The sequence below is a fragment of the Paroedura picta genome, chromosome 8, assembly GCF_049243985.1.
Source record: "Paroedura picta isolate Pp20150507F chromosome 8, Ppicta_v3.0, whole genome shotgun sequence".
NCBI lineage: Eukaryota > Metazoa > Chordata > Lepidosauria > Squamata > Gekkonidae > Paroedura > Paroedura picta.
Genome location: NC_135376.1, coordinates 31,006,368 through 31,032,312, shown reverse-complemented (window position 1 = coordinate 31,032,312; position 25,945 = coordinate 31,006,368). Strand labels below are relative to the sequence as shown.

At 43.3% G+C, this 25,945-nt stretch overlaps 1 protein-coding gene across 1 annotated transcript in view; it reads right to left on the bottom strand.

The window, feature by feature from the left end:
* The window catches only part of EPHA4 (EPH receptor A4), a 188,261-nt gene extending 166,570 nt beyond the window's left edge, over positions 1-21,691 (bottom strand). The window contains exons 1-3 of the mRNA XM_077348926.1: positions 21,540-21,691; positions 18,775-18,842; positions 13,670-14,333 (exon numbers count right to left, since the gene is read on the bottom strand). Of these exons, the coding sequence (XP_077205041.1) occupies positions 13,670-14,333; positions 18,775-18,842; positions 21,540-21,630 (823 nt within the window). The 5' untranslated portion in view covers positions 21,631-21,691. The remainder of the gene's footprint in view (positions 1-13,669; positions 14,334-18,774; positions 18,843-21,539) is intronic.
* Between the last annotated feature and the right edge of the window lie 4,254 nt (positions 21,692-25,945).

Genomic DNA, 25,945 nt, shown 5'->3' with positions numbered 1-25,945 from the left:
CGACATGTAAATCCCAAGGAATGAAGAACACACAATGCACAAAATAACCAAATTTGTCACTAAGACTTTTGAGCAATGCAGAGCTCTTTCTTGGAAAGAATCTGAAAAGCATAAAAATCTTTCACAATCTCAGCAACAAGATGTCTACAACAGGGTAGGATTTATCAGTTGGCAAACAAGTGTTTTCAACAATTAACCTAGCAAGCAACTAAGACAGCCAGTGTTTAGGAGTACAGACTTCTAATCTGGCAAGCAGGGTTCGATTCTGCATTCGCCCACATGCAACCAGCTGGGTGACCTTGGGCTCCCTACTGTGCTGATAAAACTGTTCTAAGCAAGCAGTGATATCAGGGCTCTCTCAGCCTCACCCACCTCATAGGGTGTCTGTTGTGGGGAGAGGAAAGGGAAGGTGACTGTAAGCTGCTTTGAGGCTCCTTCAGGCAGAGAAAAGCAACATATAAAAACCAACTCTTCTTCCTAAATTACTAAAACCTGGAATATCTGCTGTAGCTTTGTTCTGTTTTTAATCCCATCATTACAAAGTATGTTATTGAAAATAATTTCCAAACTTGTTCTTCAATTAATGTGTCCGCTTCTAAACTTCACATTTGGTTGCTATTTATCCATCAAGGTTATGGTCTCAGAACATTTCAAAAAATCATAGTAGATTTGTATTTTCATGCCAAATTGATAAATCCAAAGAAATCTTCAACTGTGACCAAGTACACATGGGGAGGAAGGACGGGCCAGACAACGCATTACAGCAGGGCAAATTGCTGCTCACGGACAATGTCAATTCTGGCCCATCCCCCTTCTGGCCCAGGCCTGCTTTAGGGCATCTGATGCTGATTTTTTTTGTGTTCCTGTTTTTGCTGCGGCCGCCATCCACAGCCATGCCAGGTAAAGCCCGTGCAAACATGGTATTCCAGCAGGGACAAAAATTGTCCCATTTGGCTACCACAGAGCCAAACAGGGCATTTTTCCACCTGCCACAGAGGGCCTGCATTGTCACACAATCCCACGCATGTCACACAATCCCACCCCAGCACACACACACACACACACACACACACTACAGCACAGTGGAACCTTTCCACCCTTTCCAGAGGGTGGACCATGTGTGTTGGGGGAAATCATCCCTCATATGTACATGGAAAGTAGCAGGGCATGGTGCCCCTCCCTAAATAACTGGGAGTGGTTTTAGGTTTAATGTTACAAAACTGAGTACTCCCTTGACCAAAGAATGGTATCTGGGATGGTTGCCCTCTTCCACCAAGTGTGCAGCTTCAGGAGGGTCACACATGGAGCAATGAGGGAGGTACAGGACACCTGCCTCACCAGCCAGATCAGCTGAATCAATCCTGGCAATCAATGGGGTGACAGATGTTGCAGCCAGGTCGCCCTCACATCTAACATTTAAGGATGAATTCGGTCAACTTATACCATTGCACTGATCATCCTCCCTATATTTACCTTCTAATCCTCTCCATAATTACATGAACTACTATGTTCCCCAAAGCTGTGAATTCCTCCTGAATCAATTTTGAATACCTGTAGAAAAGAATCTGGAAAGCTGTCTTGCTTTGACCATGGGGTATCCATGGTACCATCCTTCTCAAAATCTTACTCTCAAAATCACCTAGTCGATCTCATAACAGTGTTACTCCTGATGGTACTCAAACTCTCTTGCCCTGGAGAGATGGAAGTGGGAGGTGCTGGGGGAGGAAAAGATATCAACCAGTTCTTTTAACATGCTAATTTATCTTGGGGCTATTTCAACCAGTAGGCTAGGCACTCCAAAAAAGAAATATTTTTCAAGTAGGAAGGTCTTTTTCAGTTACAGAAAATTCTTAAAGCAAAGTACTAACTTCTTAGGTGTACTTACAGGAAAATGGTGAGGCTTTTTCTAATTGGATCGAGCATCCAACAACATGGCATAATTTTAATTGCTTTTTAAAGTATATTTGAATTGAGTTTTTTATTTGTCTTTCATGGAGAGGGCTGTTATTTGTAGCAAACCATGGGGAATGGTCAGAAACACTTAATAAACAGCCTTTTATAACTCTGCAGTCTAATATGAGGGGGAAGTTCATTAATTAACATTTGGGTTGTTTGACCTGGTAGGAAGCCTCAATAAAAAATAAGAACAATAAATTGTTCCGTACTTTGGGGCACACAGAAACTAATATGAATTATTTATCTTTTATTTTTATTTTTAAGGGCATTTAAAACCACTGAACAGTCTGGCTAATTAATTTTTTCTTAGACACCTGTCCTTCTTGGGGTAACAATGAAAGAAGGTGTAATTAGAACAGCTGTAATTCATTACTGGCTTCAGTGAAGATGAACACTAGGACCCTTCTTCGATGTCTTGATAGTGGGTATAGAAAACCAATTGTTCAAGTCACTCAAATGCTGGTGAGAACATGAAGCGCACACCAAACAAAACTCTGCACCCAATTGCATTATTGTATGACAACCGCATGATTAAAATATCTGGAAAAGAAGCCGCGTCCTTTCCTCGAGCCTTTGTTACCAGCCTGTGCTGTCCTTGAGTTGTGGGTGAATACAATGGAAGTAATGGAGACAAAGACAAGATTTAATTAACTGACTCAGGAAGTATTTATGAAAAATGTTAGATAGCCACTAAACTGACAAGAAAAAGAAAATGACTGAGAATAGTAATTGCTTTGCACTTGTTGTTCAGGTTACTCATACAAGGATGTGAAGAGGTACAAACTCACAACTCGGTCTGGATCTAGCCTGACAATCCCCAGCCATTCTTCACAGAAGCAGAGCCCAAAGACTTTTGACGCAGATCCCAAATTTATCCAAGGCTTGGAGGAATCAAAACTCATTAAGGGTCTCTGCTTAAAGCTTAAGGGAACACATCAAAGGAAAACACAGAGGCTTTCAAAAGTCATGTAATTCAAAAAGGGGAAAAAATGGAAGCAAGTATAAAAATCTTAATCGAAAAGTACAATGTTGCCTAAAAGACACCAGGGGACAAATTTCTTCAGCATGGACTGCATGTTAATCAAGCACCAGTTCTGTCCATATTTACCTGCCATCAATATTGTGGGAGGAAATCAGTCTTCTGTTTAACCTCTGACCTACTGGAACTGAAGCAGACAAAGAACCAATCTGGAGCCATGGGAGAGCATAGCCAAATGGCAAGCGGCAGGGAGCCGATTGTTAAAGTGACATTTGGCTATGGAACAGGCAGCTTCGTTGGGGCAAACTGCTATTCTATCAAACAAGGCATGAAGAGATAACACCATAAAATATGAACAAAATGGAACTTGTTTCCTTGCCACTAAATTGTTAGCTTTATGGGACTTCATGCTGAACAGTATGAAAAAAAAATCCAATTTGCTTTGAAGCACATTAGTCTAACATCCTAATTATTGTTTACATTGCCATTTGACTTCTATTAAGAATTGAATAATTACCTAGCACTTCATAGTTTAAAAATACAAGCAAACAGGATTATCTGGATAATTAAGACACTGAATTTCAGCTTTGCATTACTGCTGAGTAAACCATCCATGCCAATAAGAGAAGTTGTTGTTATCAATCGACTTGTTTCAAATGATACTTCAAGGATTTAAAGCAGATGGTAATCTATAACTTATTCAGGAAGAGATATTGGAATTGCCTCTGGCTTAGTTAAAAGCAATTAAAAACTATCATTGGACTTGAATTTAGGACAATCGTATTTCACCCATCCTCCATAAGCCTTTCTCAGCCAACAAAACATTAAGTGAACTCTTCTACCCTCATTTATTCACGTATATTATTGATAATCCTATGATTCTTACAGCGAGAACACAAACTGCCTTGCAATCTTTATATTACACTTTCACCACAATGGCAAATAAATAGCAATTCTATTTTATTGATGGGGTTGGGGGGAACCGCTGATCGAATGTAGCTTCCCCAATAGCACATGCTTCCTAGATGGAACCTCTTTCTTATGTCAGCCAACAGTTTCTTACACTAAGGCTACCTAATCTAGTCCCAACCCAATCAAGCTGATGAGGTTGAATATTTTAGTGTACTAAAATTAAAAGTTATTGTTTATCTTGCTAACTAAGGCAATAAGGAGATTTGTTACTAGTAATTCAATTCTCATACCAATATAGTTCCTGGAGAAAATTAGGTTCGTATGTTACACTGACAGAATCAATGGAGGAACAAGACTCCTGAGCTTTTGTTCACCATTTCCTTCCACTGCAGCAATGTGACAGAGAAAGGTGCATTCGTTGCTAGTGGTGGTGGCTTTTCTTTATTGACAAATGGCATAGAGTGACAAAGTTACTGCTAGGGGACATATGTTGGTCATTTTGGAGATGATGTCACACATTATTCTATCTGACACATATACTAATACTAGTATTAATGAGACTTGTAGAATGAAATGTAGGAAAGACAATAAAAGTGCCTTGTTCTGCCTTTTGGCAGAACTTTTGGCAGAACAAGCCAGTTTGGTACAGTGGTTAGGCATGCAGACTTCTAATCTGGCATGCTGGGTTTGATTCTGCACTCCCCCACATGCAGCCAGCTGGGTGACCTTGGGCTCACCACAGCACTGATAAAACTGTTCTGACCGAGCAGTGATATCAGGGCTCTCTCAGCCTCACCCACCCCACAGGGTGTCTGTTGTGGGGAGAGGGCAGGGAAGGCAACTGTAAGCCGCTTTGAGCCTCCTTCAGGTAGAGAAAAGTGGCGTATAAGAACCAACTCTTCTTCTTTTTTTCCTTACAATCTTTCCATAATATCAGAAGTTCACAGAGGAGAAATATCTGCTTTCAAATTCTTGAACAACACAGGAAGCCATGGAGTCTAGATTAATATTCATTACACTACTATTTAGGAGCTGCCTTGTATCTCCTGTAATTCCGGTTCATATGCACTAGCACTCCCCTCTCTGAACAGTTTTCCCTATACCCCTGGCAAACTCATTTATGAAATTCTGGGCAGATCTCTGCACCTCTAACCCACCCAGTGTAACTTCAACCAGAGGAGCTTATAAGAATTTGAGCACCTCTTGCTACATACTGAATCCTGCCTCCATGAGAAGGGACAGTTATTGAAATGAACATACTGACCCAAAGTACACAAAATCCTATAGTGGTAAATGGGCATGTGTACAAGATAGCAGCAAGGGCTACAGGCTGTTGAGAAGAAGTGTCACATTCTGAAGCTCCTAAAACTGTGAGACTATACCATAATAGAAGATGTCACCTAATTCCAACACACCTTTGCTGGACTTCATTCACATCTGAAGTAGGATGGAGAGGGGCTGTTTGTTAACCAGTGAAGTGCGCTAAACCCTGTTCCTTCTCCCACTGCATGTTATTTCCAGCTTACTTACAATATTGGTACCCTTCTAGAAGAAAAATGTTGAAAGTATCAAAGCATAACAAGGTATCTGTTAAAGAAATACACAAATATAACTATTTTTGGCATAAATGGCTAGGCACAGATAAATGCACACTGACATTTCTTTTCATTGAGCATATCTAAATTGGCCCTCACAAAGAAGGCATAACGTATGAAACAGGACAGGAGGCATCAAGGGCCCAGCCTGAAAAACAGGAACCCACAGCTATCAATTTGGCTTCCTAGGCAGCTTTTATCGGTTCTTATTCCCAAAGCTCCTCTTCTCCAAGTTTTCTGGCACATCTGATGAACAGAAAGAAGTTTTCTCATTTATGCTGGGATATAGAGCAGGATTTTAAAAATCTTATCCAAACCTCAATGCAAGTAAGATAAGACCCGCCTCTCTCGCTAAGCCCCTCTGTGCTGTGGGGTATTCTTTCCCCTTGCCACTGCCGTTTGGAAAAGATAAGATACAGCAGAGGAGAGAGTCCTGCTGTTTCTTAACCATTGATAAACTGCAATGGAAACAAAGTTCTTGGGAAGAAGTGTGTGCAGCTAGTCACCCTTCTCTCCAGACGAATACAGGCACTTGCTCCTAGCCAGCTGGCCAATGGATTTGTCAATGCCTGTTGAAAAAAACATGAGATTATTTCCAGATCTGGTTTTCCATGCCAAGACTGAGTCTTGGAACATGTGAAGAAATCATAATGAAGACTGTCTCTATGCAGCCAGAGAGTCTTTTCTTCAGCACTGAATGACTTCAGGCTGCTGTGACACATCTGGAATTAAGGAAGAGATTTCTTAATCTCTGGATACAGCTTCTAAGCGGGCTTGAAGCCTATTGACTTTTTTTGAAAAATGTAGCCACTGTTTTTAACAACTGTGAAGGCAGGGCAAAGTTCCACAGATGCGACTTTGCTTGTCACATTTATGAGATGCGGGGAAGGGAAATGTTGCAAGGGACATGAAATGCTGCAGCTGAACTCTCAGTGAAGGTGTTATTGAACTCTTTTAACTTCCATTTCTAAAATTAAACTAGCAATGGTACCCTGCATGACTTGGGTAGGTCTGCCCAGCCTTTCCTATAAGATTTGAGCAGGTTTTGTGCAGGCCTTTCCTATTGTTCTATCTTTAAAAAATATAAGGTTGAAAAATGTTTTAGAAAAGTAATTTACTGAACAAATGCAATCATTTAAAGATCATCTCTTTTAAGAAAAAGACTCATGATCTCGTCTTAGTTTAAATGCAACACTAACTATGCTGATATGCTTTGCAGAGAAGCCTGAAAAGAGCTTCAAACTCACCACACAATCCCTCCCCCTCTCCTCAGACATTGTGAGAAGATATGGGGTTTCTTTTTGGCCTTTCAAAAGTTATGGCAGTAATGGCCACCAAATAATATCTCACAGATATCTCACAAAAAAGACTACAAGCCAAAGTTCACAGGATATGAGCAGAGTGAGCGCAAAGCATATTTTGTCCATTTGGAAGTAAGACTCTCCAGTCACCAACAAATAAATAACTAATAGCTCATGGTGCATAAGAAGAAGAGAAGGATCTCAAATCATTTTGGAGCTCTTTCCATGCTCACTCTAGTAGAGACCAACCTTGCTTGTCTGTCGCATAAGATTCTCCTAGTAAGGTAGAGAAACTGACTGTAAAGCGGGGGTGATAATCTAATCCAGAGCAAGGTTAGAATGAAGCAATCAAACCTCCAAACAAGGTTGTCAGCTCTGAGTTGGGAAATTTCTGGATAGGTGGGGGCAGAGCCTGGGGAAAGCAGGGTTTGGGGACAGAAGGAACATCAGCAAGGTATAATACCCTGTAGTCTGACCCCCAAGGGAATTATTTTCTCCTGTTGAATGGATTAATGTTGCCTGGAGATCAGCTGTAATTCCAAGGGATCTCCAGACCCCAGTTGAAAGTTGGCAACCCTACTACAGACTGACCATGTGGCCAAAGGCCACTACGGGGTTGGAGGATGGTGTTGGGAGCGTGGAATGGGAAGACAACTGGTGAGGTAGAATGTAGCATTATGGATGAAGCACAGCAGTGGGAAGCAGACTTCTCCAATTATTTTTTTAATTATTATTGGGAAAGAGGGGTGGAAGATCTAGAAATTTTACGAGAGTGTGGCTTCATAAAGGCTGAAAAACCTTTCTGATTCCTTGAGAAAGAAAATTACCATTACTGACACCTTAAATGAAAGTACAGGCCAGATGAGAGGTTCTTCTTGATATTATTTAATCCTTATAACCCTCCCAATTATACTTAAAAGGAAACATGGGGGTGGGTTGTCTCACTTCCTTCAACGCTCACAGGACTGAATCAGTGCTTCTGCACGTTTCTTTGTTGTTTTAAACCTCTGCTTAATTATGCCACATGGCCTGACGCTCTGCAGTTTACTGCTCTGTGAAATTAACTTTGAGTTAGACGCTAATTGCGCATCAAAAAGCTTTGTGCTCATATTCACAGGGGGCAAAAAAAATCTGCCCTTTTCTGTTTGTTTAGAGAAAACAGACCTAGCATGGAGTTTGCTTCTAATTTCAGACTGCTGATTTATAAAAACACAAAAATGAAAACAGTCCACTGAAAAATCCTGAAAAGTATATGTGCTGCATGAGCTCTAAGTATGCAATATACCTTGCAACCAATCTGCGTCAAGGAAGTATTCACTGTGGAGCCTGTATCCAGATTCTATATCAGGTAAAAGACAGCTTTAAATCAACACTTTGGGGGAAAGAATTGTTGGGGGGGGGGGAGAGAGAGCTCAAAATGAAGGCTATATATATAATATGATTACACAAATCGGTTTTTCTTTTCTGAGGCATTTTAAACACTGTTGGTAAACTGTGATGTCACTAAGGTTTATTTAATGATGATCTTTATTTCTGTTCCAGTCCTTGTCCTTCACATCCAATTTATTTTACCTTCAAAGTGAGAGTAGACTTTTCATCCAGAGAAGGCTCAACTTAACCCACACAACTTTATGACGATTTACAATAAAAAAACTGGACACTTGGTACTTTTCTATCTTGGCCAAGGGCCCAATATCACTAAATGGAATCTAACTGGTCACTTATATTTCTAAGACTTTGAAACATGGATATGGTTCATATCCTGAGTGAACACTTCATCTCACATTTATGCACATCGTCTGTAGGCAGCATTTTCTAAGAAAACTTGAAAAGACTGTGAGGGCCCCAAGCAGGGATTGTTTTTTGGGGGGTGGGGGGTGTAACAATCAAACTCTAGTCATACAGAGGAGCCTGGACACAAAACAAGCCCTGTTCAAATATAGCGCTCCCTATCTCTTAAACAAAGCCCTTAAATCAAAAGGGAATTAATTTGCATGAAATCCAAGACTTTGGGGATTGGCGTAAACAGACGGAGCTTCTCCTCGGAACTTTGCAAAGGAAGCTCTTATCTCCTTTGTGAAAGTGGGAAATGGGTGGGCTACTTTGCATGAGGGTGTATACAAAATATGCAAATGAGGAATCTGCTGCATGCAAAAGGCAAACTGGCCAGACAGCTGACAATCCTCATTCACAGGGGAAACTTCCCCATCCTCCAATGGGAGTAATGAGAAAGGAACCCGACATGTTTGCTTCCCAGGGAGGGTGAAACAGATCCTGAATATTCATAAAGTGACCATTTAGTCATGGAAGTGTTAATTATTTCCAGCTCATGAAACTATGTGACCTCACCTGCTCCCCAAAAGAATTTCAAAAGAAGGAGGCATAATCGAATGAAATTAGAGTCGATTTTGATCTCAACAGTTGAAAGCTGAGCAAGGGAGAAAAGAAAAGAGATATTCAACACAGATGAAGGACAGAAGAAGTTTTCCTTTCTCAAGACTTCTCACAGCCACAACAAAGATCACAGGGCCATGTCATTAGAAAGATACATAATCCTGTGATGACTAAACTCTCCTTCTGCATCCATCCCCATAAGTTAGAATAGTTTCACATAGTGTTCAAAACCCTTTGTCATGACTAGCCTACAATGAACATCTGCAGGAGGAAAAACTGCAGTATATTTATGGAAAAAACAACACAAAAAACCCAGAACTCAGTTGTGTGGCTGTAAAAATAAAAATCTGCAACACATTTAATAGTGCAACCCTAAACAGAGTCACACTTTAAAAGCTCAGTGACTTCAGACTTCTATCCAACTTTTTTTAACAGTACACTATAAGCATATTGCTATTGTTCATTCAATTATAAGTTGTTTTACTTTTGTAAAGATTTTTTAAACATGTCTACATAATTTCTCAGAAGACTGCATCTTTCACACCTACATCGTGCACTTAAGTATTCACACTATATCTGAAAACCTTAATGTATACAGCCTGTTAATCTGTTCAACAATAACCACAATATAACTTTCAGTTTAAATTATATGATACATTTTCCTGTACCGGAAACATTCAAAAGGTACTTCATAAAATTACTCATGAACAATACCCATTGATTTTTAACAACAATTGCATCTTGTGGGTAGTTTTGCAGGAATTAACACATATAACCAATGGGGGGGGGTAAAGAGAGAGACTGAAACTAACTCTTTTGGAGAAACAATAGAATGGTTATTTAGGGCCAACAGAATTGTTATTTAAATCACTGATGCTTATAAAACATGTTATCAATAATGGAAGGAAAAATCAAAAATGATAAGAGTGATTTTTTGACAAATTGGCTTGATTCAGAAATCAAAACTCAAATAGAAGACAATGCAAAAAGCCCAATCTAAGTTCAAAAATCTTAACTGAAATATCAGAATTTTATGGTACATTGATGTTAAAATAGCACCCACACAAATGTAAACCCACTTGTCTTTTAGCTTCACAAGAATAATTACACTAAATTCTATTATTTGCTTGATTTAACATTATTTGCTTTTTCCATACATTACATCTTGTTGCTATGATAAGGAAATTGCTTAACAGAAATCAAGACCAGTAAGTAAACAATTTCAATCACAATAATACATTTGAGCAAAGGAGAATCAGCCGGTGGCTAGATTTAGCCTTAAAGCAATAATTATCTTGACCTTGAAATATGTGACTAAGTTAAGGCAATTTCATGTTTCATTAAAAATATTCCCCATACATTTTCTTTCTTACAAAACACTAGCTATTAATAAACCAATATGTTTCCATTCTTTCTTTTTGAAACTAGAGAGGTAAGTGGGTGGCTTCAAAATGTTAACACCCATTTAAAGAACTGAGGTCATGTAGGAAAATCCCTGGATTTTAGAATACTGACTTTAAAGTTTTTCTTGGAGGGTATTTTGACTTATTATCTTTTCTTGTCCTTTAGTGACTACCAAATTCTCAACAGAATAATTTCCTGAGCTGAGACCACTCAGCAAGTTCAAGCTTCTTTTAATCTGAGTCACACATCCTTAACACTTAGTGGTTTCACCAAGAGGCAGAATTTAAACACACACAAACACACAAACCATTCAGAAAATGTTATTCAGGATCGCAAAGTTGAATGAACTTGCAGCTGCTTTGGAAGCAACCTAAGCATCACCTGGTAGATTCGGCATGTCTACCACTCCCTTATTTGGGCCTCAATTAGCATACACTACTGGGGGGGAGGAAATGTAGTTCTGTCTCCAGGGTTTTTGTCATGGAGATGAACAGAGTTAGATCTCTGAATAACAGGGAGACCCTCAGCCTTGGCATATACCCTGCTCATTTTTGCCCCACCAAGCTTTTGTCAAGCTTCTAAGATCTTAATCAATCTTAACTCTGACCTCAGGATCACAGAAGGAAGATGGATGAGGAAGTGAATGACCTCTGACCCCCTCTGGCATTTGTTCTGCCATAGTCGGCACACTGAAAAACAATTGGGATGGAACCTGTTCACAACCCTGTGGTCCTAGGTTGGTGTCCTTTTATAAGCTTTTGTAGACTGGAGATGGCTTTCTTCTCTTACGCCTTCTAATTTGATGACACAACCTTTTTCTCTTCACAGCATTTATTTTCTCAGGTTATTGAGGGAAGCAATTTTTTGCTGAATGAAACTGATAACCAAACACAAAGTTAAGTCTTAATACCCAAACCCCAGATGGCTCAGTTACCAACCTGCAAGGAACAAACATTTGGATGCCCAGACAATACCACGATTAAGATGCAATTCCTAAAAAAGCAAGGATTCTGGGATGGCAGATAAAGAAAAGGGTTTGTCATGGAATTGAAAAGGAAGACGTAAAGTTTTGCAAGGAGACCACAAACAACTGATTTGGCTTACTTATTTAAGATTGCTTACTTGTGTGCAAGAAACTTTAATGGTTTGGTTTTATAATGGGAGACAGACAAGACAAAGGTTTCTTTCTTTCTCTTTAAACATGACCTCATCAAGATTTGTCATTAACTTGAGGTGTGAATAATCAGTTTTCATAAGTCCAGTAAAGCTTAACAGGGAGTTTCCAGGTACATTCAACTCATGATACTGATTTCAAGAAAAAAAATGCTTCTCCTGTATTTCCCTCCTGAAAGATCACCAGAGATTTGTTTCATGGTGTTCTGTTTGCCATGTGATTAGTTAATAATGTGTGGGTCAATGACTAAGAAGTGTTTTAATTCTACATCAATCAGGGTCAGCCAATACAGCCCTAGCACCTCACTGAAACAGAATGCAAAGTCCTTTCTAGGCAACAGGGGAAACTTCCTAGTTTTACTCCCTCTCTGTTTTTCTGATAACTTAAGATGCAAAGCCCAACTCAGAAAGGCTGCTTTCAATATAAAGAAACAATTGCTTAAAAAACACACACACACACCCTGTCTCAATGCCACCAGTATCCTAAAGAACATCAACTCAGCATGTCATCTGAATGTTGGGAAGACTTTTGTTTTTGACACACAAAAGGTTCCCAATCTTCTGCCTGCTCCAAGAGACAGAATAATTTACTCTAGACATAGTACCCTGTCATGATGCTATTCATTTTTCAATTCTCACTCCAACCCTTCATAATTGTGTAGCCGAGAAGACGCTGCGCTCATCCCCCCCCCTTCCTTCGCCCACTGACATTCACACATCTGATGAAAATATGAGAGCAAAGGAAGAGGTTTGTGCTTGGAGCTATGTTCCTGCCAACTCTATTAATTTCAGTGCATAATAATAAACGTGACATTGTCCCAAAATGATCCAGCAGACCATTTCAGCATAATCTGGGTGTTTTTTTGGGGGGTGGGGGAGAAACTGTTATTTGACACGGACTGTGAAAGAAAAACAAGCAGGGAATTGCTTTGCTACATCTCTTTTACCAACTTCTTTCAATGCAATTCAGAGACTACTTTTAGCAAAATTCACTTAAAATCAATCAGACTCCACAATGTTGGGACCAGCCCAGTCGTCTTACCTCAGAATAAGTACAGAGAGCCATTAATTTGTCAAAAAAATCATTAAAGATTGATTCTGAACACATGAATAAGGAAGTAATCAAATCTATAACTGGTAATAGACTACTTATCAACTCATGATAATGCATAACTAGAAATCACAGGGGGTTCACAGGGGAGCTTTAAATCTTTTTTTGTTTCTTTTCTTTAAAAAAGAAAAGTAAGCTGCCTTTTATATTGTTCTTAATCCCTAATTCCGCAGAGGATAGAGATTGCAAAGGGGGGGGGGAGCAAACAGATGACTTTTTGCATTTCTTAGAGTCTCCTAGCATGCCTTTTGTAAAAGAAACAATGGAGACTTTCTGAGAAATGAAAATATTTCACAAAAGCAGCATGTCACATATCCAAGGGTTATTCAGTGCAGAAATACTCAAACGAGACTCTAAAGAGCTACATTTCTGAAAATCCTGAAAGAATTAAAAAGGGGGCCCCACCTTCTGTTACGTGGGTGGGGGAGAACCTTGTTTGTTGCTGTTGCAGTTGTTAACCTGGCAAGAATCTTCTAGCTTTAACACGTTTTTTAATTTTTTAAGAAAGGAGAAAGACACTCCATTACTTTAAATACTGGCAGCTCAGATCCCTAGCTTCTATAGACATTCAGATGTAAGTGGTTAGGTGCAAGCCCGTTCTGGTCCACCCCCTAACAGCCAATGTGCTTTGCCGTCTGCTGATTATGGAGGTGCCGTTTGTTCTGTCAGTATTATACCCTCCTTAGCTCTGCCACCTGGAACGGCTGGACTTTCTCATTAGACCCCTCTGTTCCATTGCATCCCACAGGGATTGCTAATTACTGGCTTTATTCCATTGACTCTCACCTCTGATTCAATTATGTATACCAAGCCCTAACGAACTGTACAATGTGGCAGGCCTTACCTCGGCATTCTCCATTGCGCTCTTCATACCCGGCATTGCACAGGCAGTTGCCAATGGGTACCAGCCATTCACCATCTGCCCCACAGTACATTTTTGGCACATCCTTCTCTTCTGAATTGTTGACACATGAGCCACGAACTTCCACAAGAGAGGACGTATCAGCCCCGGTTATTGTGTCTGGAAACTGCGCCAGGTTGCGGACCGTCAACGGGCACTTCTTATAGAAGACGCGGACAGACACCAAGGCAATACAAGCCCCTACATCCTGGAAAGCCAGATAAAATCCCTTCTTGCTCAAGGGTCCCACATCACGTATCTCAGTGTTGAGTTTCATGATCCTGTCGCCAATGTCCACTTGTGTGAAGCTCTCGTCAGCGGCAATCGTATCAATCTTGGCAAACTGGCTCTCTCGAATAAAGCGCTCTTTATCATTGCTGGACTCATAGTAGTAAAGGTTAAAAGTCTCTTTGCAAGTCCCCATGACACCTGGCAGGCTGTTGCAGTCTCTTAGTGTGAACTTGATTTCAATATATACCCTCTGAGCCCCTTCGCGGGGAATCCAATCAGTTCGTAACCAATTGTTCTGGCTCGGCTCCATCACATTGCAGACTTGATAAGTACGGATTGGAGTATTTTTCTCATCCATAATGCTAACTTCTTCCCACTGTGAAGAAGCAAAGGGATAAACGTGACAGTGTGAAAAGTATAATCAAACCCGCGCCACAAAAATTTAATTCCTGTCTTCCAATTAGCTTCATTTATTCCATTTATCCCATTTGCCCAAAAGCCATTAAGGAAAGCTACATAGCATACTCAAACAAAAACTACCTCCTAAGAGGGAGCAAGCTAGTTCAAATTCTCAGAGAACTGACTTAAAAAAAAAAGAATCCTGTATAATATTCCACGTTCAACACAATCTTAATAGGTTTGGACCTCACTAGTAGGTGCTCAAGAACACTATGGCAGATATTGTCCCCTGCAGTCAAAATGCACAAAGCATCCTAAGCAATGTGCTGAAGGTATTATACCTTATCTGTGGCAAGTTATAACAATGCAATTCTAAACAGCAAGTCACAACCTTCTAAGATCACTGAAGTCACTGGCTTATAAGAGTATTAGGACTGAAGTCCCACTCAACCCAGAACTTTAAAGTCACTACCTTATTTACAGAAGCTATTCAATGCAGGCTAGAATTATCTCTACAGTACAACTTGGAGGAGAAGGATAAGACTGACACAGTAAACGTTTGTTTGAGGCTGCTTGTAATTTCATGGCTGCAACAATATTTAAATGTGCCTCATGATGACAAATGCTACACTACACCAGCTCACTCCTCCCCTGTGTTCTCCAAATCTACACTTTGTGGCCAGTTCCAGCCTTTTCTGCTCCTTAAACTATCTTTAGTTCGAAGTGACAAGAGCACATATTCTGGCAGCGACAAGCATCGATCCCACTGCATCAACATGAATGGCGGCCTAATCTATTAAAATGGCAAGGGATAACAGCATAACACTTGCTCTTTAAAATCTGAAGGGGGAAATACACCACCCTTGAGTGGTATCAGTAGAATTTACAGCACACCTTCACGTTTATTTGGTTTGCATACGTGATTTTCGTTTTAAGCCATTCTGGTTTCTCACACCTCAAAACAAGACAGTCCGTTTATATTCCTGAAGAACATTAATGGCTCTAATGGAACTGCAGCCATGCCTTAAGAAATCTGGATTGCCTCTCCAAAGTGTGTGCTGATTCTCTCGTCTCTTTAAAAAAAACACAGCAAGCCCTAAAATGAATCCTTGATTAAGAATTTTAGTCCACATGTGTCAAACAATGTTCCAGAGGGAGCACGATGAACATGTCATAAGAGAAAAGAACTAGTAGAAAATGGTCAATAGGAGCTATGAAAAATGTTAAATGAGATTATGTTAATCACATGATACAGAAAGAAATCAACCGCTGGGGTCTCTTCTGTTTCCTCCTTTGAAAAAAGAATCATGGTTATGCTGAATTAAGATTCAAAGAGAGGGGGCCACCTATTTTCCATTTCGGCAAAATAATAGCTGAGATTTTAGTTCACACAATAAAGCATGTGAAATTTATGTTTAGAAATCGGAGAATGATTAGAATGTAACTTCTTGTAAAAATGAAACTGTACGTACAAGGTCCAGTGTATCCTTTAATGTATTCTGTTCATCACCACTAACCTCCTGGGCAAGCACTTGTCAGTTAAAAAAATATTTTAGGACTGCTAGATCTAAAGCAATTAACACCAAGAGTCACCAGTGTCAAGAGGATAATATTTGAGTTACTGCCAAGAGATACTTGTGAATTCAAAAGGGGGAGGGGGGAGAAATAAATCAATACACCGTGTGTCAACCTGTGTCACCGATAACAGGGAACCCTGGAAAGCCATCTATCAATGTTAAACACGAACATGTTGCCCACAACAGACAAGAGCTCTTTAATTTACGACTGCCATGAAACTAGTATTGTGTTACAATTTTGCCCTTTATGATCCATCACTTTCCATTCCCTGTATCAATGGGGGGGGGGGGGGGAGAGAGACAAGGAGAAACCGAAGAGAAGGAAATAAGAATTGTCAATGGGATTTCCTTTAGCATGCTTATACAAAAGAAGACTTGGTTATAAGGTTGGCTGCAAAGCCGACTTAAGCCTCTGAAAAGAGCACAGGTCACAATCAGTGGGCTCTCGCTGCAAAATTCCTCACAGGGTTTTGATTCAGGTTTTCTGATCTTTAGGTTTTGTACAGAGCTTTCCTGAATTGGATATTTATTTCATGATTAAACGACTGAACACAAGGAGCCTCACATTGTAAATTGTTATTTGAAACAACTCTAAATGTGTGGTCAAAGAAAACACACACGCCTTTTTTTTTTTGTTTGCTTTATTTTGGGGGATATTTTAAAACCAACTCTTCTCATGATTGAACAATCCACAGTAAAGCATTCCAGACCCAATATATCCTTTCAACTGTGAATTTTAAAAGTGAATCATTAATTAAATTTAAAACGTAACACATTTATTCCTCTAGGACTGCTATGGATTTAGTAATACCGCTATTCATGGGCAAAGTGGCCTATTTTTATCTCCAGCGTCTCATATTAGCACATAAAATACTTCACACTTCAAGCTGCTCTGATTCTATAAAATGGGGTTTGCTGCGTACAGAGGGCTAAAGACAATATAAACTGGTCTTTGAGGGCTACATCTTTTGGCATTTAAGAAGAAACAGAAAGGAGTATTCACTATCTGATACTCTGGAGGAAATCTGCAGCATATTAAATCAGAATTAAAAAAAAATCCTTCCAAGGACGCTGTATTGCAGACAAGACTGTGGCCACTTGAATTTTTCACCGCTAGAGCACGCACGCGTGCGCACAGACCATTAGGGGGCTAGTCATGTTCATTTAATGCAGACTGGGCCCTCAGACTGGGGGGCAGGGAATCAAAAGATGTCGATGAAATCAGAGATATAAAGGTACCCACATGCACGAGCCAATTATTATGAATTCCTTTGCTGACCAATGTGATTACTGACTTACTCAAAATAGAGAGATCTGAATCTACGGATAGGGATGGCCCTGGATGCTCCAACAAAAAGACTAATTCCTTTCCAGGGTACAGGATTAACTGAGATGCCTGACTTTCACTGAGATAAAGCTGTACTTTTCCCCACTGTCAAAAGAGGAGGGCAATTGCCTGCAATCAGCAGTGAATGTGCGCTGTCTGCACCAGCAGAGGCCTGCCAATCACTCCCTCTTTCTTGGGGAGAGGGGGAAAAACCTGTTCAAGGGACACCACAGAGTACATAGGCAGAGCACAACTTGACTGCAGTCAAGTTCAGGCAGAGTGACAATAGGGGCAGGACAATGCTCCATTTTCCCATGATAAGACCAATTCAGAGCTTATGCATAATGCATCACTAAATAAACAGCCTCACATTCCTTTTGCTTGCCACTATTTCATTCCCTTCTTCTTTTTAATTACGGGAATAAGTGAATGTTGAACTGCATTATATATTTCATTAATGGGCATTGAAAGAATCTGCCTTTGTGTTTATTACACATCTGGTAATCTTTCAAGACTTTGCTTTTTAATTATTTGGACTTACTTAGGCATGCATTGTTTGCCTTTGAGCACAGTCAGAAGAGGTTTCCATTTAATTTTAAAGGGATTTGAGAGCATTTCAATGTAACTAGAAATCAATTGGGCATTGCTTGAACATTCACCACCCCTCAAATAATTTCTTAATATTCACACTATGAAAATAAAGTTTGGAGGGTAATTAATAAAACTTGGGACTTGCTGAGTCCTTTTGGTTACCCAACATCTTCAGCAAGAATTACGACACACTCAGCACCATTGTGCATTTGGTCACATGTTTACGGTCTCAAAATCCATTGCTCAATTAAGTGCGAAGGTAGCTAAGAAAGCTGCAGTTTGGTTCTCTCCCAACATCAAACCTGCAAACGTGTTAAACAGTCTTCATTCAGCAATGGATTAAAGCACTTAGGTCTGCTTCCCTTTGCACAATGTCATCCCCATCCATGCCTCTCCCTAAAGTAATCTGACATTTTGCCTGATGTTAAAAGGAAAACTTGCAAACATTAACCAGAATACCATCAAGATGCATGGTGATGATTTAATTAAATGAATGAATCACACCTCTAGAAATGCTTCAAGGTATATTCTAGTCCCCCTTAGTCCCTTCATTTAAAAAGTGGATCACAGTTATTCTATATGCAACCTCAACCGAGACATTTCTTGAGAGGAAACAGGTGTGGATTCCCTTTAGTCACCAGGATGAATTTTTTTGTGGTATTTAGTTATAAAATAGGTATTATTATTCTACTAAATTCCTGATTTTTAAAGTCCCTTTCCACACTTTCAGTTTATGGTTATTTTATGACAGAGCTATCCATGGGGAGTATAAGGTTTCTCCAACAAAGTATAATTCGCAACACAGGCCATATGGGAAATCTGACCTTCCCACCACAATCAACAATAATCGAGCAATTCAGATTTGCCAGAAAGTTACTAATCATCTCCCTTTAGCATATTGATCGTAGTAATTCAGAACTTACCCCTCCTTCCAAAGGGCTTGCTATCCAACCAAGCTCACCCTGAACTGATCTGGAATCCAATAGGGTAACTGCAAAACGAAAAAGAAAAACACATATATATTTATATGTATGTATATATATATATATATATATATATATATTAATTAAAATGTCAATTTGCTGAAACTCAGGCTGAGTGACAGAAATCATTTACCTAACTGTTTCCATATATGAAGAGGAGGCTCCTACTCAACTAAGATTTAAATCAACACTTTCCTTTTTACATTCATGTCAATATCATTACCAGCATAGCCTTTGTGTAACTTCACATCAGAAGCTTTCATTAAATACTTAAAGGCCCTGAGATACAGAGGAAGCCAGTCACAGTGGAAGCCCACTGTAATTCATGGCATGTTTTTAATGCATTGTTACCTTCCAACTTAAGCCCTGTCTCTGACTGATGCCAACAGAGCATTAAATGCATTTCATATATCTCAGTGACCTTACATGTCTGTTGTCAGGCTAAGTCACATTGCAGTCAGGAAGCCAAGCCTCCGAAAGCCACTGCCTTGAGTTTTGAGACTGCAGGGAGGTCTGAAGCTCAGTGCTTATTGTCTTAACCACTACAGCATGGCACAGTCCTTGAAATGTAATCAAGGGGTAAACCCCCAAAGAAACAGTTCTCATTTAGAAGATACCTAGAAATAAAACTGACAAATCAGAAACAATGATAAGGCTCTGTCGGTCATTTTATTCTGTCTAATTTCATTGTGTGTACAAAGTTAAAGACAATGACTGAACATTGTGGGGCTATATACACCTGTAAGAAGTCTAATATTTAGCATCTGGACTATCCAAAAGGTAACTTTTGCAAGGTCCTTTCATTTGATGCAGAATGACAATCCTTGTTTCTGCTGTTTGCCACTCAAATGCACGCCTTTTCAGATTTCATGAATATCACCGGCTGGCACAGTGTAGAGTTTGACACAGAGCATATCCCAAATGGATGCAACATGATCAGTGAAGTTAACATGTTGTTCCCACTTTCTGGGTGCTTTAATGGCCCATGCGAGAAAAGCGGGTGCATTTTTTATTTTTTATATTTTTCCCAGGCTAACATTTCTAACTACACCCAGATGAGAGACTGCCTTTATGAGAAATGAACGGGGGCTGGTTCTGTAGGAAACAAAAGAGGGAAACACAAGGTGAACAGCTTGTCCCGTGGCCCACTGCTGTATTTGCTGCCCCTCCGGAGACCCCTGTTAAAGATGGAGTGAGAGCTGGGGGTGTGTTAGGAGTGAAAAATGGCTCCCCCGGTGCAGATTCAATTTAAAGATGCCGAGACAGATTCAATGAAATCGCAGCTACTCAATCTCTCCCCAAGGAAGAGCCTCAAAAACCACAGGTTTTAAATAAATCATAAGTCAAGAGTTTTAAACTATAACAAACAGGGGGAGACACCCCTCCTTTTGTTTTGTAAAAAGGACAGTTGTATTATTTATCTGATTTCTTAGCCAGAAAAGACCATCTGAAAATGTTGTGCAATATGCCCTCTGCCCTTCCTAAAGATCAAGAATGCAGAACTATTTTTTTTAACAAGGAGACAAAGCCATCTTCTACTGGCCTACCACTTCTACACTAGAGAGCACTATTGCTACAAGCCTCTGGATGCACGCAAAACAGACAAACGAGGCCAGAGAAATAAATAAATAAAAGTTGGGGTTGTGGGTGAGGAAGAGCATGGAAAGCAAAGGAGGAGGGGGAAATTAAAAAAAGAGAAAGAGAGAGAGACCCGGCAAACAGCCCTCAGCTACGGGCACCAGCAGCAAAAACCTCTGCGGAGCCTTGGCTTCCCCAGTTTCAAGTTTAAGCTGTCTATTGTGTGCATCCCTGCCGTTCAGGCCTCTGTCTACACAGCATGAACTGAACAGGTTGCAGCGGGAGTGTCGCTCGTTTCCAGCCATCCCAGAGGGCCCTCTCCCCCACAGACACGCCAGCGTCCTTTCGGGCCGGACGGGTCGCGGGCACGCCGGCCACGGGGACACGCGCCCAGCCAGGGAGGTCCGGGAGGGCAGCCAGCGCGCGTGTCCCCCGTCCTCACCAAGCCCCCGGCCCCCGGCCCGCGCCACGTCTGTCTGAAGGCCTCTTGCCGAAGGAAGTCCCGGCGGCCGGGGAAGGCGCCCGCCAGCGCGGGACGCAGCAGCCTCCCAAGGGGGCGCGAGGGGCGTCCGGCGAGGCGTCCAGGTGGGGAAGGCTGAGGGGGCGAGCCTCCGCGGCCCGCGCCTCCCAATCCCAGCGGCCAAGGGGCGCGAGGGGAGGGAGACCTCGGGCAGACCAGCCGGGCGGGCTGGAAATCCAGGTCAAGTTCCCACGCGGGCGGCGCGCGCGCTCCGGGACGTCAAGTCTGCGGCAAATTCCACGCCGGCGAACTTCAGCCTGGCCAGCCGAAGGGCGCAACGCACTGGAACCCCGCGCAGCTCCTTCACACACACACACCCCACACACACCCCGGCTCCAAAAGCCAAGGCGCCTCTGGCTCGCCAGCCGCGCTCGGACCCATCGCCGCAGGTAATCGAGCGCGGACTCCTCTGTCCGTTCGGCAGGCGGCTGGCGAGAACTTTGTCCCGCCGGCCGATGTCAAGTTGGCCGCCGCTGCAACTCGCCCCGGAGCGCGTCCGCCGCCCGCTCCTGCAGCGCCCGCGCTCCAGTGACCTCCCGGCGCTGCTCCTGGACGCCGCGGAGAGCCAGCCTCGGACCAGCCCGGGACGCCCGCCTGCCTCACTCACCTTCATTGGCCGGGTAGACCCGCGAGCCGGTGACCCCCTCGCTAATCCCAACGAGGACCGCGAAGACGGCGACATGTACAATCCCAGCCATGGCTTTTTGGTGCCAGCGCCGCTCCACACTCCTCTATCCCAGTGGAATAAATGCTTAAATTGGGAGCGCAGCACGCTGTAGACATTGCCAAGGGGGCGGGGCGGCCTCGTGACGTCCTCGCGTCCATCAGCGCCGCTCGCCTCTCGGAGGAGCCCCTGGCGGTCCAAGCCCCGCCCCCCCGGCCTCGGCCGCGCTCCTCGGCAGTCGCTCCGCCCCCCGCACCGTCCCTCGCCCGGCCGGGGCAAGAAGCCGGCGGCGGAGGGGAGCGCTCGGCAGGCGGACGCCGCGTCGCCTGGGCTCGGGCAGCTCCGCAGCAGCGGGCTGGATCCGAATTGCTCGGGAGGAGGAGGAAGGCTGGCGGGCAGCCGGGACACTGGCGCCCGCAGTGCTGCCAGGGATCATAAAGAACGGCGGGGAGCGCTTAGGGTGCGGGTGCGCGTTTCCTAAGCCTGAGGCGCGGGAAGGATCGGCAGGGCCCGGGCTCGCCGCTTCCGAGACCGCCAGCCAGCCCCCCGCCCGCCCTCTGTCCTTCCGAGGGGGGCTGTGGAAGCGGCGAGGCTCCGCGCCTGCCTTGGGGCTCCGGCTCGTCCCCTGCCGACCCCTGGCGCTTGCCTAAGAGAGCTGCCCCCAGCCCCGAAAGAAAGTTCTGCCCTGGGTTGGTTGGCCTGGCCCCCGCCGGGGAGTGTCCGCCACGCCGGCTGTCGCCTTTCCCAAGGGGAGACCCCCGGGAGGCGGCGCTCGCAGCCGGGACACGGGGTGCTGACAGGGACCGAAGGGAGCCCCGCGGCAAGCAGCGCTCATTCGGACCGCTCGCTCGCTCCCGTCTGCCTCTGCCGGGACCGCGGGGCTGCAGGGCGCGCCACTGGCGGGGAGGCTGATGGCACTTTCGTGGGAGAGGCGGCCAGGGCAAGGCAAGGAAGGCACGTCCCGGGGCCCCTTGGCACAGCCCTCGCGGAGTTCTCCGGCGGGGAAGCGGGGGGGGGGGGAGCCACACGGCAGCCTGCAGCCGCCCGTTCAGCCCCACGAAAGGGGCCGGGCATTGCCGGCGCTCCATCGTCGGCCCACGAGAACCGGAGAAGCCACCTCGCCGCTGTTTTCCCCTCAACGGGGCGGCGGAAAAAGAGAGGGGCGAGTCCCAGCGTAAAGCAACAGCGCCGCCTCGTGGGCTGCCGCTCGGAGACGAAAAGCCCGACAAAGACGTCAACGTGACAAAGTAAAAAACAAACAAAAAAAATATTCGCATCAGTCTCTCCCTTCCCCCACGCCACCCCTTTACCACCTAACTGAAAGGATGCATAAATAATAGGCCCCTTCACAAGGGTACCAACCTGCTCCTAGAAAGATCTTCGTGGCCTCAAGAGGTTAAAACAAAGTATACAACAGTACCTTGAAAAGACAGTTCTGTGTGTCTCTCTAAGTACCGTCTGTAGCAAAGGGAACAACAAATATGTCCTGTGGGGTAAAAGGGAGATGCCTGAAGGTCCATTGGATGTACTGGGAGCCTGGAAGGCCAGCTGACTGACATGGGTTCCGTGGGAAAATATAACGGGACAGAAAAGTTGCCATAAAAATGTGGAGAAACTCCCAAGTCCTGAGAGTGGAATGATGGCCCCTGTCTGTCCCCAGGCCCACTCAGGCCCAGATAAATCCACTGGGACTGGAATGACAGCCCTCAAAGTGAACTGACAGCCACTGTGAACAGCAAATGTTCTGGGACTGAAATGACAACCCTTCAGAGTGGGATGGCAGCCCCCGGGAGTAGCACAAGTGTTCTGAGACTTGAATGACAGCCTCTGGAGTAGAATGATGGCCCTGGGACCAGAGACACTGCTGTGGTACTGAAAGGAAAGCTCTCAGACAGGAATGAAGGCCCTTGGATCCAGTTAAACTACTCTGGGACTGGAACAACAGCTCCTGGAAGTAATATAAGTGTCCTAGGACTGGGGTGACAGCCCCCAGACTGAAATAGCCATCCCTGAGACCAGCTAAACTGAAATGGCAACCCTCAGAGTCAAGGGATGGTTCTTGTTAGCGGAATGACGATAATGGAAAATGGCATAAGTGTTCTAGAACTGGAATGGCAGTCACCAACTTGAAGAATGATGCCTTTGAACAGAAAACTGTTCTGAGACTGGATGGACTCTTGGTGTAGAAAAATTGTTCTGGGAGTGGAGTGATAGAGCCCAGATTTGAAAGATGGTTCTTGGGATATAATTCTTTAGTGGGTTCACAAGAGAGGACCTTTTTGGTCACAGCTCCACAACTATAGAACTCTCCAAGAAGATGCTCCTGACTCCCCTGCTGTTAATCTCCAGGAGGCAGTTTTATTTGAGACTGTATTTAACTCATTTAGTTTTTATTTGTTGGTTGTCCTATTTGAAGTTTTAAATTACAACTTTTTGTGGGGGGTTTTATCACTTGTTTTTTATTTTGTTTTCTATGATGCTTTAGTCCTATTGTAATTCATCTTGAATTCTGCAAGGGGAAAAGGCAGCTAATAAATGATTTAAAAACAAAATATCGAATCTAAGTAAAAAAAGATCCATGTAGCCTTTTTGACTCTCCCTTATGTTTCCATTAGAATTAGGAAGACTTCTGAGAAACTGCTCTAATGTTTTCCAAGGGAAAGTTGCCATTGTTTGCTATGTAATCAGTATGTTTTGGAATCCCTTTTGTACCCAGTGCAACCTAATTACAGTAAGTCTACAACACTTCTTTAGACAATGAGACAATGAAGGACTTTCCCCCAAACATTTCCGCACACCCTCTTTTGTAGCAAGCATCCAACTTTTTTCAGAATTTTAGGAACCTACCATGTTGGCTGATCTTAAGAAATATGGGAAACAAGACATTGGCCTACAGACTGGAAATTCTCCATCTGTATTCAATTCTGAAAAAAGGAGATGTCAAAAATGGCAGTAACTTTTGGACTATTACGTTAATTTATCATGCAAGTACAGTGATGATCAAAATCTTACAACAAAGACCGTTACCATCTATGGAATTATAAATGCCAGCTGTTCAAGCTGGATTCTGAAAAGAGGCACTAAAATCATGTTGCAAGTTTACATTGGTTACAGAGGCATACAGGAGAAATTCAGAAGAAAATCAACTTGTGTTGCATAGATGACAGCAAAGCTGCTGACTCTGTGGATCATGAAAAGCTATGGCTGATGTTAAAAGAAATGCGTGTGCCATAATATCTACAGTATTTGCTGGTGTATAAGACTACTTTTCCCCCCTGAAAAACATGCCTCCAAATGGGAGGGTCGTCCTATACGCCGGGTGCACTTCAGTTGGGATAGACATAGCTGCCCATAGTGGCCTCCCGATGCCCGCCCACCGCATTCTACATACCATCCAGTATCGCGCAGTATCCAGCGCGGCCGCGACGGGTCATCAGCGTGGCTGCAGCGAGCATCAGCAGCAAGACAGGGGGTCAGCCTTTTCGGCGTGACCGGCCCGTTCTGCTCGGCAGGAAGCAGCGGTGCTCCGGCCCGCCCCTTGTCTACGCAGAGCTCGCACATGCGCACTTGTGCACTAGTGCCTGTCACAGGGAGATGCAGGGGCAGGCCGGAGGCGCTGCGGTTGCGCTGCAGCCATACAATGGTGACAGTGACAGGTACTGTAATGTAATGTAACAAACTCTATATTTTGAGTGGAAATGTTGGGGGGTCTTCTTATACGCCCAGTTGTCTTTGTTGTTGTTGTTGTTAGGTGCAAAGTCGTGTCTGACCCATCGTGACCCCATGGACAATGATCCTCCAGGCCTTCCTGTCCTCTACCATTCCACGGAGTCCATTTAAGTTCGCACCTACTGCTTCAGGAATCCATCCAGCCACCTCATTCTCTGTCGTCCCCTTCTTCTTTTGCCCTCGATCGTTCCCAGCATTAGGCTCTTCTCCAGGGAGTCCTTCTTTCTCATGAGGTGGCCAAAGTATTTGAGTTTCATCTTCAGGATCTGGCCTTCTAAGGAGCAATCTGGGCTGATCTCCTCTAGGACTGACCGGTGTGTTTGCCTTGCAGTCCAAGGGACTCTCGAGTCTTCTCCAGCACCAGAGTTCAAAAGCTAATTCTTTGACGCTCAGACTTCCATATGGTCCAACTAGTCATCTTATACGCCGGCAAATACGGTACTTGTTTTGATGCACAACCTATGCTTTGGACAAGAGGTTACTGTTTAGACAGAACTCGGAGAATGAGAATAATTTCCAATTGACAAAGGTCTTGGACAGATATGTACTCAGAACATATTGTTAGGAAAACTGAATTAGATTTGGATGCTAGAAAGAAAATTGGCAGAAGGAACATTAAC